Source organism: Rhipicephalus microplus, chromosome 2, assembly GCF_043290135.1.
Source record: "Rhipicephalus microplus isolate Deutch F79 chromosome 2, USDA_Rmic, whole genome shotgun sequence".
Classification (NCBI taxonomy): domain Eukaryota; kingdom Metazoa; phylum Arthropoda; class Arachnida; order Ixodida; family Ixodidae; genus Rhipicephalus; species Rhipicephalus microplus.
The window spans coordinates 189558439-189572516 of NC_134701.1; the positions used below are offsets into that span (position 1 = coordinate 189558439).

At 42.9% G+C, this 14078-nt stretch overlaps 1 protein-coding gene, 1 long non-coding RNA gene and 1 other non-coding gene across 4 annotated transcripts in view; 2 read left to right on the forward strand and 1 right to left on the reverse strand.

Annotated features, from left to right (window-relative positions):
* Serinc (serine incorporator TMS1) overlaps positions 1 to 10587 on the reverse strand; it is a 25166-nt gene extending 14579 nt beyond the window's left edge. For both annotated transcript variants that reach the window (XM_037421723.2, XM_037421722.2), the window contains exons 1-8: positions 10430 to 10587; positions 7300 to 7464; positions 6283 to 6443; positions 5243 to 5325; positions 4601 to 4738; positions 4168 to 4244; positions 970 to 1066; positions 172 to 258 (exon numbers count right to left, since the gene is read on the reverse strand). In XM_037421723.2, coding sequence (XP_037277620.1) covers positions 172 to 258; positions 970 to 1066; positions 4168 to 4244; positions 4601 to 4738; positions 5243 to 5325; positions 6283 to 6443; positions 7300 to 7464; positions 10430 to 10465 — 844 coding nt within the window. In that variant the 5' untranslated portion in view covers positions 10466 to 10587. The remainder of the gene's footprint in view (positions 1 to 171; positions 259 to 969; positions 1067 to 4167; positions 4245 to 4600; positions 4739 to 5242; positions 5326 to 6282; positions 6444 to 7299; positions 7465 to 10429) is intronic.
* Positions 8905 to 12201, forward strand: LOC142796466 (uncharacterized). Its single transcript, XR_012893856.1, has 2 exons — positions 8905 to 10399; positions 12056 to 12201. It is a non-coding gene; the product is annotated as an uncharacterized LOC142796466 (long non-coding RNA).
* TRNAK-CUU (transfer RNA lysine (anticodon CUU)) lies at positions 10775 to 10847 on the forward strand. Its single transcript has one exon. It is a non-coding gene; the product is annotated as a tRNA-Lys (tRNA).
* Positions 12202 to 14078: the final 1877 nt, after the last annotated feature.

Sequence of the window (14078 nt, forward strand, 5' to 3'; positions counted from 1 at the left end):
AGCATTGTCCTCGTGTTTGTCTCCTTTGTTCGCACGTTGAAATTTAGCTGCAACTACTCGACAGGCACACAGTAAGGGTTCACAAAAGTTTAAGGCCGCAATAATGTATGCAAGCTTAATAATTTCGAAGCTCAATTTTCGCTCACTTGCATATTGGCATAAGCTACTCACTCGTAGAGTTGTTCATGGCCGACCAGGTGAGATACATTATGTAAAGAGTGACGGCCGATGACTGGAGCAAACCGGACGAGGGCTGGACTGCAAGAGAAAGAAGTAAAAACTTATGTTGGCTGCCCAAAACTAACTATCCTTCTTTGAAAGAAGAATCTTTTAAGCTCTGCTCATGGGAACATGCTAATGATTTGTACATCACAAGAAACCATGGCGGAATAATTGCTTTTTGGTAGTGTACAGACCTTGAAAAAACGGACATATGACACGGTCATCCTAAAACAGAATTTACAGAATTAATCCCAAAGTGGAAGCATGTGTCAAATTTTGAATGTCAGTGTGATGCCACAAATTTTCATGCATATTTTCTCTAACTGGCCAATTCCAGTAGACAATGTTTCCTAACTTGCCCAAGTCATCTTTGGTTTGCCATTTAACTTACTTAAGGACAAAAAAAGCAAACAGAAAAAACAAATGCTTTCAGTAACACAATAAGGCTGCGGTTTCGGTATTCATTTTTTTCTTTTTACGTAAACCTTCCCTTTCTAAACATGGTGACATTGCTATTATGAAAGCACTATAGAGTTGATACCGCGTATGCTGTCTTTTTTTACCAGTTAGAGTCACTTTGAGAAGAGGCAGAAGATTCATATAATGCTTTATATGGCTCACATAACAAGCAAAGCCATGCAACGAAGCTTACAAGTATTTGACGACAGAACCTCTGCATCATGAGTGCTACAGAGAGACAAGTGATAAATTTTGCATCAATTCTAGAGACACAAAACAGATGCATACCTTCTTGAACTTTAGGCAGGACTGATACCACTGAGAGGATGACGCAGATGATCAGGTTGATGCTAATAAAGAACTTCTGCAGTGAACAGCCTTCAGCCTGTATAACATGAAACCCCGCACGCAAAAATCTATGAAAATATGCTGAAGGAGCAATAACTGCTTTGACACAAAGAGAGAAGTTTTAAGATGCTTTACAACACTCAATGCCCCGTAGTTTTTAACAAGAGCAACATAATAGGGCAACCATTCTGCACAAAAATCTGAAGAACCAAGGCATGCATGACTATTCAAGCACTTATAATACTCGAACGAACATTACAGTATTCAAATTTGCTCTGACACAAACATTATTTATCTAAATTTTCGAAGTATTCGAAATAAATCATTAAGCCTATTTTAATCGCACGTAACCCCCTGGAAAGACGGTTTCACTGCAGTGGAGAGATGGTATGACGTGAATACACCTATCCACGGGAACTTTGCCTTCCCGCAAAGCCCCGCTTGAAGGTTAAATGAATATACTACCCTCACATCGATCCATCATTTTTCAAGTTTTGAAGCTTGTTATAGAAGTTTATATGCCCTAAGTATAGCAAGATTTAACATATTTTACTGGTTATCAGTAGCATCCTACCAAAAGTCCAATCCTGCTACAGATGAATCTTGATGATACGAATTCGAAGAGAGCACGCAAAATATTGGTATCATCCCGAATTAGTATGATCCAAAAACAAGTTAAAAAAGTTGAAGCTGGTCATGAAGATGAACAAGAACTTTATTGGGATCAACTACTTCTTGATGATGTTCTTTTGAACTTTCCTGCTTTCACCGCCTCGCAAAAAAGGTTTCCTCACTCAAGCTGCTGGCACTATAACGCGCGTTCATACTTGGCATCACAGAGAGCGAAAGTGGCAAACTTATTGAAAATTCACTCGCTTCGCCGCTTAAGCAGCCAAAAAAACACACCGCCAAGTCAACACAAAAAAATCAATCCTGGAGAATTCACAATGGAGAACTCCACTTAAGAAATATTCCTGAGCATTAAAATCCATACAGAGTTCTAGTTATGCATACAAAGCACTGAAATAAAGCAGTTTACACCTTTACAAGTATCGTTTCGGGAGATATTTCAGAAGAAACAACACGAGCAGATGCACCAGCAGTGCAAAAGCGGGGACACCTTAGGGCATGCCGACTCGCTGCTCCTACACCTTCTATTTCCGGTGTTCGGAGTGATCGAAATTAAAACTAGGCTCCCGGACGCGTCTTTTTCCAGGCCATGAGCTTTGCCGTGCTGCGCGGGTAGTTCACGACTGTGCCGAAGCGAGCCACCACCGACGCCTTTGCCACGATGCTGAATGTATGTATGGCTGGTTGTTTACATAACGCGGTTTGAGAGCTAGTGCAGCTGGTGATACCAAAGCCGTAGCTGAAAGGCAATCCGCTATCGCAGGGCGGCCAAATTGGTCTCAGATTGATTTTTTTTTTTTCGTGTCGGCCTCGCGGCATGGTTTTCCAGGCACTTTCCCGGCAGCGAAGACAGAGAAATTCCAGCGAGTTTTGCCACATTCGCTCCCTTCGACGCCAAGTGTCAATGAGCCTTCCTTCCATAGGCAAGCCGCATTGTGCTGCTCACATGCAGCAGTCAATTGCACGTTCATATCATACGCGGTTGCTGGGAAAACCGTTCGTGTAATACCGAATCATGGGGCGTATTTTATATAATGTAGTCCATCCGAAGCAACCTTAAAGTTCGTATCATCACGAAATTCGCATCAATCGTAAACATTTCATCGAGATTCTACTGTACCATTTTAAGTTGCTTCCACTTCACTTTGAACCAAGAAGAATTGTATTTGCACATGAAAATATTGTGCTGATTAGTTGGGTAATGACAAACATGTTCATTTGTTTTATAATACGATAATACGATATATATACTATTCAAACTGCTCGTTTAGAAATATTCTACTAAAGCACTATTTGCTTCGAACTTAAGATTTACTATTTGCACATCCTTAAAAAAAACATGCTTTCACTCGCAACCAATTACATTGCAAGAAGAGCAAATGGCAAATGCAAGAGCAGGCCCATGCCATACTAGATTATAGCTTGTCTGCACTTGGAAAACCTCATGCACAATAGATTTGAGGATTTTAGCAAGTTCTGTTACCTTGGGGCCGAAGGTGTTGGTCCATTCTACCCTTGCTTCTACACACTCTCGTATGGCAACGAGATGATGAAATAGCTTGGTTGCCACTCAGCCGTCACACTGCCTCTAAAGGTTCAGTAGGCATCCTCTACTAAACCAACGTGTCGGGAATCAAGCAAGTTGATTGGAAACTAGCCCTCACTGTACAGGTCACATAGAGTGCAGTTGCGAGCAAAATGAAACAAGAAAGAGAGATCTCTGAGAAATCTTCGCACTCACCCCGGTGCAAACTAGCATCCCAAACTCAGGCAGATATCGCTTAGTTTTGGTAGCGGTTCTTTTTTGATGGTTTCCTAAACTGCAGCCTACTACATGTTGCAGTGGCTACTCCTAAGGCACTGCTACTTGCACTTCAGTTTGGGACATCACCCCGAGTGAGGTCCCAATTTTCAAAGTCCAATGGTTAAGAATTCATATATAACATAAGAGCCTCAAATTAAAATATTTTCACCTAGCCAATTGTTGTTGCCACAAAGCAGGCATCATGAAGATAATACGAGGATACGAACACCAGTATTTCACCGTAATTATACTTGGCCTTGACAATAGAAACTAGGGGCATGCGGAGCACCCCCATGCCCCATTCCATATGTACAGACGGGTTCACTGTTAACGGGAACACCTGCGTCAGCAGCATGTTTAGATTTCGCTATCTTATGGAATCATAGCGGCTTAGATATGCATAAGGCTACTGGTGGTTAAAAGTTCACCCTCCTCTTGACAGATTATTGGCTTACATGAAGACTTTCTTAATCCACTTGCTTTTAGACGGCCAGGAATATTGATGGTGTGCATTCGAGTGTTCCCTGTAACAGTGGACCATACTGTACCTGTAAGCCTGCCAACACACATAAACTTCAATGAAAGAAACTTGAGACCACTCTGAAAATATCTCACTGGACAGCTCGGTGAATCCTACTTTGGTAAGTACTTAGACACAAAATCAATGTGTGTAATGAGCACACCAACAATGGCTCTACACTTGCCTGAGTGTAGAAGATGTAGAACAAGACAGCAGCTGCAATGGCCAGGGCATAGTGAAGGAGGGTGAATGTCAGCAGAGCTGCAAGGAAAACAGTCTACAGATGAATCACACGAGAAAAACAATGAAAACACTCACTGTTGCATGGCGTATGCAAAATAGAACAAAACAACAACAAAATATTGGTACACACACAGAATGGTGCAGCAGACCCCAACTTTGTTTCCTATATCACGCTATGAGACATTTGCCTCAGAAGGGCGTCCATGTGAGAAGACTCTGTCTTAGGCTTGACCGATGCTAAATCAACTAAGGAGCTGTCACCGCAGGGCGCTATCTCCATTGCCTTTCATTAAAAATCCAGCTTAGCTTGATCAGATTAGAGAGAACCCACCACCTCCAATATAATTTTAAGAAGATGCTGTAGAGAAACTCACCACAGTACCAGCCCTTGGACTGACTCTCTTCAAATTTCTCGACCCAGCTGTTTGCCCAGCTGTGCGCAAAGTCAATGATCAGGATCAGCTGAATCAGGATGAACAGGAACCCTCCGATCATGCCAAAGTACATCCAAACTAGAAACGAGGAGGAAAAAATACATATCCAATTACATAAAGCACAAATATAATGGCTTGAGCCAAGGCAAGGTCCCCTAATACGCATGCTCAGAATTCACCACCTATAAAGCAGCTCATACAAAGGAATTAGGTTAGACATTTCCTTTCACAGGAACCAAAAACTGACAGCTGCATGTCACCAATAGCAAATGCCATGTGACAACTACGAACTTTTACACCCTACAACAGGCTCTCCATCAACTGGCAAAAAACACTTTTTTATTTGTTGAAACAACTGTACAAAAAAAGGAAGAAAAGAATGTTAAATTAGTTGAGTGTACAAGAAGGTAAACATTAATGAAATCTGATTTCATTTACACTTGAAAAGTTAACAGTATTACTAGAAAATGTCTTAGCAAGGACTTTTAAAATACCAGAGGCCCCTTGTGCAAAATTTGCGAAGAACATTAAGGCATGATACATTTTCAAATACAGGAAACGACATGCATGAAAAGTATGTACCTTGGCCAAATGATGCTCCGTTTGGTATGAAGAATGCACCCACCATGGCACCGATTAACACCAGATATTTTAAAGCCCAGAATCTGCAGTCACGAAAAGTACAGAGAGGACGTTTGTATTTTGCCAGACAAAGACTCCGATGCAAAAGATTTTTCACAATTCATTTTCACGAGCAGACTGACATAGTTCATATACATGTAATGTGTATGCCAGCACCACCAACAGCGAGGATTCAACAAGAGCTTGATTTGTGTACGCTGTTTCATGCTAAATGTCATAGCTATGTGAACCACTTTACCCAAATCAAGCCGTTGTTGCAACACTTCTTCCTGACTTTGTTTTCCTTTTTACATTTGTCACACACCACCATCAGTATTCATCAAGGATGCAAACCAGTCATAAAAGCATTCAATAGAGACAAAGCTCATCTGAATCGCAGTTACGACTGCAAGAACGAACAGAAAGAGCCTAAACAACACAACAACACAGTTCTTACCTGCACATAAACAGCATTAGTAGAAATTGCTATTCGCGCTGTTCGGACGACAAAATGATATTTAAATGGATGCAGTTCCAGAAGGGGACATGTGGAGCAAGTAAAAATGCCCAAGCATTTTAGCCAGAGACAGAACACAACACTAATGCGAACATTAAGTGTGATTCATGCTTTGAGCGCTCAATGTTCAGCTTGCACCCCGATGAGTATACAGCCATATCAAAGGTCTTGATAATGCACATTGCTACATGCATTTAACAATTCTTCCTTGTACCCTAATCCCAGAGCAAAAGCACTGGGATTCAGAAAGTGGTATAATGTGACACATTGCCAATCAGTGAAAGACCCCTATAGAAAGAATGCCCTAAGGTTTTGAAGTAATTTACTCGCACATGCCTAGAGATGCTGAAGAGAAAGCAGACATGCAAATGGTTAAGGAAAAAATTAATAAATGCTAACTGGAGGGTCAATGAGGATGAAGAAGAATATAAAGGAATGCTTCACACTGTCTGCATGCACTTTCTCACGGGACGCCAATACGTACCCATTTTGTATGCCGGCTCTTGGATCTTTGGACGACTTCACACCAATCATCATCATCGAGAAGGCGATGAAGAAGAGTGTCAATGCAAACAGGAGTCTGTACACTGCTAAGTAACCAACTGCACTCTTGCAGACATCGGTGCTCTCACAGAGTCGGGGGACCTGCAGAGAGAGTGGGGCCAGCCATTCATGGCAATGAATACGGTGCACGTTCATACGCATACTGTACAGGCTAAGTGCACACTTGGCATAGGCTTGTGAAGTTGAGCAAAACAGGTTGAAAGATATGCCAGTGCCACGTATCTCTGTACAGTCTATGTGCCAAAAATTTAGTTTAGCAACTGAAGAGAACACTTCAGCCACATTAAAACCGTTGTAATGCGACTTCATAGTTAACTATTTGGGAAGATGTGCAACATATACTGCAAAACACGAGACCTTTGTGTAAAAAAAATCTAGCTGAGATCAGAATGCCTAATGTTACTTGGTTGTAGTTAAGTGAAGCACAGCTACTATCACCTCATGATGCCATGCAAGAGGGATTTAATTAGCCCAAATCTTTCCTATAACAATGAGATAAACAGCACAAGTGAGTTAGCATATAATAATGTTACTTGGTTGTAGTTAAGTGAAGCACAGCTACTATCACCTCATGATGCCATGCAAGAGGGATTTAATTAGCCCAAATCTTTCCTATAACAATGAGATAAACAGCACAAGTGAGTTAGCATATAATACAAAGTCACATGTTATCATGTCCACAAGACTGTGGTGGCAAGAATTTGTGAAAAACCAAAGAGCCCCTGGATGCCACACTAAACTGATCATGAATATAGCATTCCATTAAGCCCAGCCGAATTTGTTCAGGTCGCTATATTTTGGCTATCAAAATTTGTAACGTGCGATGCCACAGCACTATGGAGTACTTGCGAGAGGTCAGCGAAATGTACTATTACAGTTTTTGAAGTGGACAGTGATGCGGACAATGCAGGCAGAATGATAAAAAGAGCTAACTTACCTTTTCCAGTAGTTCCTCGATGCGCGGGCTCAACATGATGCAGGCCACGATGGTGGTAAGCAGCAGCATCAAGGCGTACATGATGCGCGTAGATGTGGAGTTGCGGCAGCTCGGACATGCCGAACAACACAGGCTGCACGCCGCCGAGCCACAGCAACATGCCAGCTGTACAGCAAGCATACACTGTTAGTCTACACCCGTACATAGACAAATGAAAGAGTGAACAAACAGAAGCAGACACTTCATCGAACTATGATTTTTGCTCATGATGAGACAAGCGCACAAAAATCACGCTTGGCAAGCGTCAGCCAAGCGTCAGTTCTACTAACAGATGCGGAATTTGCTTTTTTGGACGTCACATAACCCAGTGTTTTTCTCTGTGTTACGTTTTTATTTTATTTTTGTTTTTTTACGTTTTCTTTTTCTTAGTTCTTGGCACGTGTTTGTTTCCGGTTGTGGGCACGTGCATATTTTGTTACATCACGTTGTTGATGATGACAGAGGAAGTCAGGAATGACGTACATGCGTGTAGTGTATTTAATAGTGTTCGCTTCGAAATAAAATTTTCAGTTGCTAGTAGGCGCTTGTCTGTGTCCTCTCTGAGTGTGTATATTTTTGTGCGCTTGTCTCATCATGAACCTTTACCAACACGCCCAAATGGCAGTCATCCTAAACATGATTTTTGCCGATCTAGAATCCATGAATGCTGCATATCCCAACAACTGCATCCCAACAAACACCTTTGAGTTTGCAATTTCGGAGACGAACAAACTTCAGATTGTTGACCAAGCAATTGTGGGTTTAGCGACATTTTGTTCCCTTGGAACCATAAAACTAGTGTATGCTTTGGGAGCATGTGCAATAAGGTCTTGTAAACCAGATGGAATGGCATTTTTTCATAATCTCTTATGACAGACTAAAAACTGAAGATCTACCCATGAGCAAAAAAAATATACACACCACGAGAGCAAGTGCCAAAATTGCTGTCTGCAGTTGAGAGCACTGCTCCCACAAATGGGCACACAGAGCAATGCTATCAACAGCAGACAACTCGCCACTAGGTGGCCATTTTGGTACACGCTTCCACACACCATATACTTCTGGTCATAGGTGTACGGTGAAGCGAGTTTAGCGCCAAAGCAAACAAGCAGGGTCCACAGGTTGCTTCTGTTACCATGGTGCATGACAATAATAAACTTTGTGGCATTACATCACTACAGCATCACCTAGCAATAAGGTGATGCTAATGTACTCCGAAATTTATGTACACAAATGTATTTGCATTTCGATCCAACCAAAATGCAGCCCACTCGGCCAGAATTAAACACACGATCTCGGGTCCAGCAACACACTCAAGTTTTTGTTAGTGACGTGCCCTTGAAGTGTAAGTCACAAGCCAGAACAGTCACAGGAAATAAAACAAAGTAAATGAAGTTATTTTCCCCCTTGCAAGATCTTCCAGATATCCTCAAAGAGTTTAAGCTTTTAATACTTTTAAAGGTATACATACCCTCCCAACACACAGTAGACAGCAAAAAAGGCATGACACCATGTAAAAGCTAACACAGCTACAAAAATTCAATTAGACTATGTTGGAAGAATGCAGTTTCTGCTTCCTCTAATATAAAACCATTTACTAATGGTTGGTCATAGAAGTGTTTCGGAGTGCTGCATTTTATAGCAACCAGAAGGCCGCTGACACGTGAGATAAGGGCAGCACTAAGTTCGTGCAGACGTGTATGAGCCCTGCTTCTCCCTCACTATCTCATAAAGAAGCAGGTTTCTTTATTTGTCCTTTGTGTAATCTTTCATGTACAGTGTTTTACGGCTAAATGCACTGCAATCCAAGTGCATATTTCTCAAAGTAAACAACAGATTTACTGGCACACATTGTCCGCAATGCATCATTATTCTCTTACTGCTACTGTTCCACCGGATGGCTAAACTAAAAGATTAACTGATGAGCCACTACTAGTGGTCAAATCCGGTGCTACTTAACTCTGTTGGATAAGAGTGAGCAGTCTATTAATCACTCCATGACGCATGCCCGAAATTCTGAGCACCGACCTAAGAACGGCTCTGGTGAAATGTCACGCAGTAGGAGGCATGTTCTGCTACGGGTCTTGCACCAGCACACGAGACATACCATCGTATCAACTGATATTACTAGTGCCTTGAAGTGCCAAATTTCGGCTGGGACGCGTAATTTGGGCCGTTTCGGAATCCCCTTTGCAACTACGTATGCAGGGACAAAGCGCGTCACAACTGCATGGCATTTCATTCGCAAGGACGCGAGGCGATGCTTGCACCCCGTGAACTAATGTGAAACCCTAGCAACGCATAAAATATAGCATTGCTGACAAAAACGCGCTTTGCAGAAGTTAAACACAGTTGAACTGACTGCTTCTCGAGGCGGTTTTTAATCATTTAGATGAGCAGAAAAGGAGGAAACGCTTTCTTGTGCAAGCGTCTATTTGCCAGCGTTCCTGTCCATTTTGACTAAAGGGGCGGCAAGGAGCGCCCCGAACGCAACGCTTTGACAAGTTTACAACAGAACGAATCAATCTATCATATTCTATAGATTATCTAGCATATTCGACAATTACCTAACAAGAAACAGAAGTGGCTTGCAAGACCGACTGACTGACGAATGCGTACTTGCTCATCTTTCAAAGTGACGGTGCAATCGATGAACGCGTCACAACAGCACTTCCTGATTACGAAGTTCCCAATACCATTTGATGATGCTGAGGGACGTGCAGCGATTGAGAAAACCAAACTGGGATTCTCTAGCTACTTATACTGTTATGAATACTACACTAAGGCTACTTAGTACCTATCAACACCCCAGTTTTCATATCCCTTACCGAAACTTTGCGCACAAGACGCAGTCTCAACTGCCTATGACAAACAACAACAGTTGGACGTAGTCAGCGAGCATGCGTGCTTGATCAGCCTCCCCAAAGCTTAAATGTCGAAGAAATCATGCAGGAGAGCAGAAACAACGGCTACAAATGAAAACAGCTCGCGACAAGCTAGCTGTCAAGCTCACAAGATCCTAGGACGCATGCCTAACATGGCCCAACGTCTGTCAATACAGGTAAGCGCGATAAACTTGATTTATGCTTACCGAGCCGACCGAACAAAGGCTCAAGAGTCCTCCCATGATCGAAGGCGAGTGTTGTTGGACGAAATTACTTGCAACAGAAACGACTTTAAGACGAGCAACTGCTGGATGCGTCAGCTGCACAGCAACAGAACATCACGTGACCACAAAACGATTCGCGCCTTGTTGCTTTGCGTTCGTAAAACCGCCTCGACTGTCAAAAACTTCACCGGTTGCATGCAAATACTTTTTTAATATTGCCTAAATTTAGTGGTGTTTTATTGTTATAACTAAATAAACATTTCAACATACGAGAAAATAGGTAGTGTGACATGTACTAAAACGTTTTTAAATCTGCCCTGCAGCAGCGCCCGGCTAGCTCAGTCGGTAGAGCATGAGACTCTTAATCTCAGGGTCGTGGGTTCGAGCCCCACGTTGGGCGTAATTTTTTTGCTTTAGTGTTTTTTTTTCGCTACAAGCACGTTAATTTGTTTTTTGGTAACCACTTGCCCTTCAAGGGTCCAAAATTGCTAAAATATTACTTTCAGTTGGGCGTCCGCAGAACTTATGACATCATCAGAAAATTGCAACTGCATATAAATGCATGAAGATTAGCACAACGGCAAGCAGGCGTATGAATTCGATAGCATGTAACATTGGCAATGTGGACAATTGGTAGCGTTGGAGTGGTCCCCGAAAACAAAATACAGTAAATGCTAGTTAATTCGAGGTCGGTTAATGTGAATTTGCAATTAATTTAAATAGACGCCCACGGCACAGCCCCGTGTAAATCTATTTGTGGTGGAGAACTCCCGACAATTTGACGGCATATGTGTAAAAGGTTTAATCCGAACTCTATGGAAAATGCACAAAAAATGTATTTATTTTTTTAAAATTGCCTCAACTCTGCAACACCAAAAATGTACTTACCATTTCTGCATAGCCCACATTTTCGTCGCACGGCTGGGATTTTGAAAAAAGTGCATGAGCTCTGAGGTTGGGGTGCACAGAACAAAGCTTATTAGATTCTGAAAATAGACTGAGACTCGTATAGAGGGCCTCGGTGGAGGTGGCGTGCAGAGGCTTAGAGATCATCTATGCTAAGCCCTGTCTTCAGTCCTTGAGAGGGCCACCCAGCAGCCTTCGACGCGAACGGGCAAGAAATGAGGATTGTTGTAAACACATCCGCACATGATTTCTGATGTACACGGCAATCGTGTGCAGCCCCTAACATCAAACATATGGCCACGTGCGGCTTATACTAATGCTCATGTATTACATTACATTAGTGCATTAGGGCGTAAGATTTTTTTTTTTTTTTCTGGTGGGGTGAGGATCAAACCACACTTAATGCATGTTCGTGCGTGCGTACGTTTGTATGTGTGCGTATATACGAAAAAAATATTTTTTATTTAATTCGCGAGAGTTTGAACGTCCTCAACTGCTAACCACGGGGGCTTGGGTTAAATTGGAGAAACACAGCGCCAAAGCTTGGACGAGGACTCTCAGTTTAGCATCTACCAAATCGCCCAAACCAGTCTTGCTAGAAAGTCGAGTAGTACATGTCCAACTACAATTAAGACACCAATTTAGCGTAACAATGCATGATGTCACTTAGCAGTGGCGATTTTTCGGTGCATTATTACCCAGTGCCTGTGGAACTCGAGCTTGCAGCCGGCGTCATTCAAGTGAACATCCAGGCGACATCCAGTGAACGTTCGAATGTAATTTGAACGTGCGAATGTAAGATCATATGGTCTCATAAAATATTTGTAATAAGAGCCCCTGCATTGCAGCGAACGGCTGCCGTTACATGATTTCGAAGGCTTAATGCCGGGGAAACTTGAAGTCATGCATGGTTAAGCGATGACTTACATCCCTGAACGAGGCGGCTATGCCGTTATCTCGATGATATACATCATACGCCATCGTGTGGCGCTTGCTTGAAGAACAGATTAACCCACACCGCGTAAGCGTAGTGCACGGTTCTGCTTACAATGTACGTGGCCGAGACGTCCCCGAAATCAACCTGGGCGACCCTCTGGCATCGGCGATGCTTTGTACCTCGAGTTGTTCTTTGGAGGACTCTACCACCGTTAACTCAAGGTTTCTTCTAACCGCCTCCCACGCAGGCATTGTTAACTATCTTCTCAACTATGCCGGTGGTTATGGTCAAAGCAGTATGGTGACGAAATATATCATTCGTTATGAATAACTTGCGGGCACGTCTCACAAGCACCTTCTTGATTGGTTGGATGGGGAATGGAAGCAAGTTGGTTGGCGGGGCAACACACGCAGATATCCCGGGATACCGGCCATGGTAGGTATATATAGAAAGTAGATTGCTTCAGAAACTAAGTCAGAATTTCTTCAGAAACACAATGGATCCCATGGCAGGGACACTGCCCTATCGGAAAAATTGCCATGGTGGATACTGGAAAACATGGTGGGCGTAGTGGAAATAATAGTGGGCATGGCGGAAATTATGATGGATATGGTGGGACGTAGTGGAAAATATGGTGGATATGCCGGGACATACTGGGTGGTATGGTGTACAGATGATGGGTAAAGTGGAAATGATGGTGGAAAGCAGAGGCTAGATAGTGGGCAATAATGGGACACTCTGCCCACCATTGCGGTAATGCTGGGAAGCCCTAAGCATATGGTGGGTGGTGCTTATTATGGTGGGCTACGTGGTGTACCAAGCTGAGAAACTCTTCCCACCATTGCGATAATGCTGGGAAGCACTAAGCAGATGATGGGTGCTGCTTGTTATGGTGGGCCACATGGTGTACCCAGCTGAGAAGCTCTGCCCACCATCGCGATAATGCTGAGAAGCAGTAAGCAGATGATGGCTGGGTTTATAATGGCGGGCAATTTATATAGTGTACCAAGCTGGGATCTGCACGCTACATGTTTTACCACCTTGATTTCCACCAAAGGTTAGGCCTACCGACCGAGCCCGTACAATTGTGTTATCCGTGCTTCCGGGTTTCAGAATACACAATTTCGACGATTAAGTATGACAATACAGCGCAGCCATGGCATCAATTAACCTAAATGACGCACTTTTTATTGTGTATGGTGTCCGCTCAGGAAGCAAGAAACATCGATGCGACGCGATTAAAGCACTCCCAGAGAACGCAAGTGTCTTCTCACTGACAGCCGCCGGTCGCACTCGCTGGCACTTCTCTAGCTTTTGTACGAGAACTCAGACGTGGCAATTCGTATGCTTGGTGAACCAATATGATAGCGTAATGTTTCCGGCACACTGCATTCGTTTTGGCCAAGCCGTTATGCAGTTGTTGCTTTAGCGAAAAAGCTGGCACGACCGCCCTCTTTATTGCGCGAAAAGCATCCCAATACTCAATCAAATAAATTAGGCGGGCGTATCTATGGAGTGAGCCTAGAAGCGTCATAAAGCGTGAGCAGATGTCGCCCTTTAGAACGAGCGCGAAATGGATATTAAACTTGGAAGACCCCGCCAGTAAACTGTTGCTGCTCCCCAGTTCACTTAGTTTTTTTTCTTGTAGTTGTGAATTGTAAAAAAATAGCACTAGTGCCATTAACACAGTGCCAATCGTTACAGGCCGCAGTTGCTTGTGTTTAATAAATGTGCAATTTTTAGTAGCAGGTGTAGATCTTGTCTATGTTGTGTACACGACAAACATAA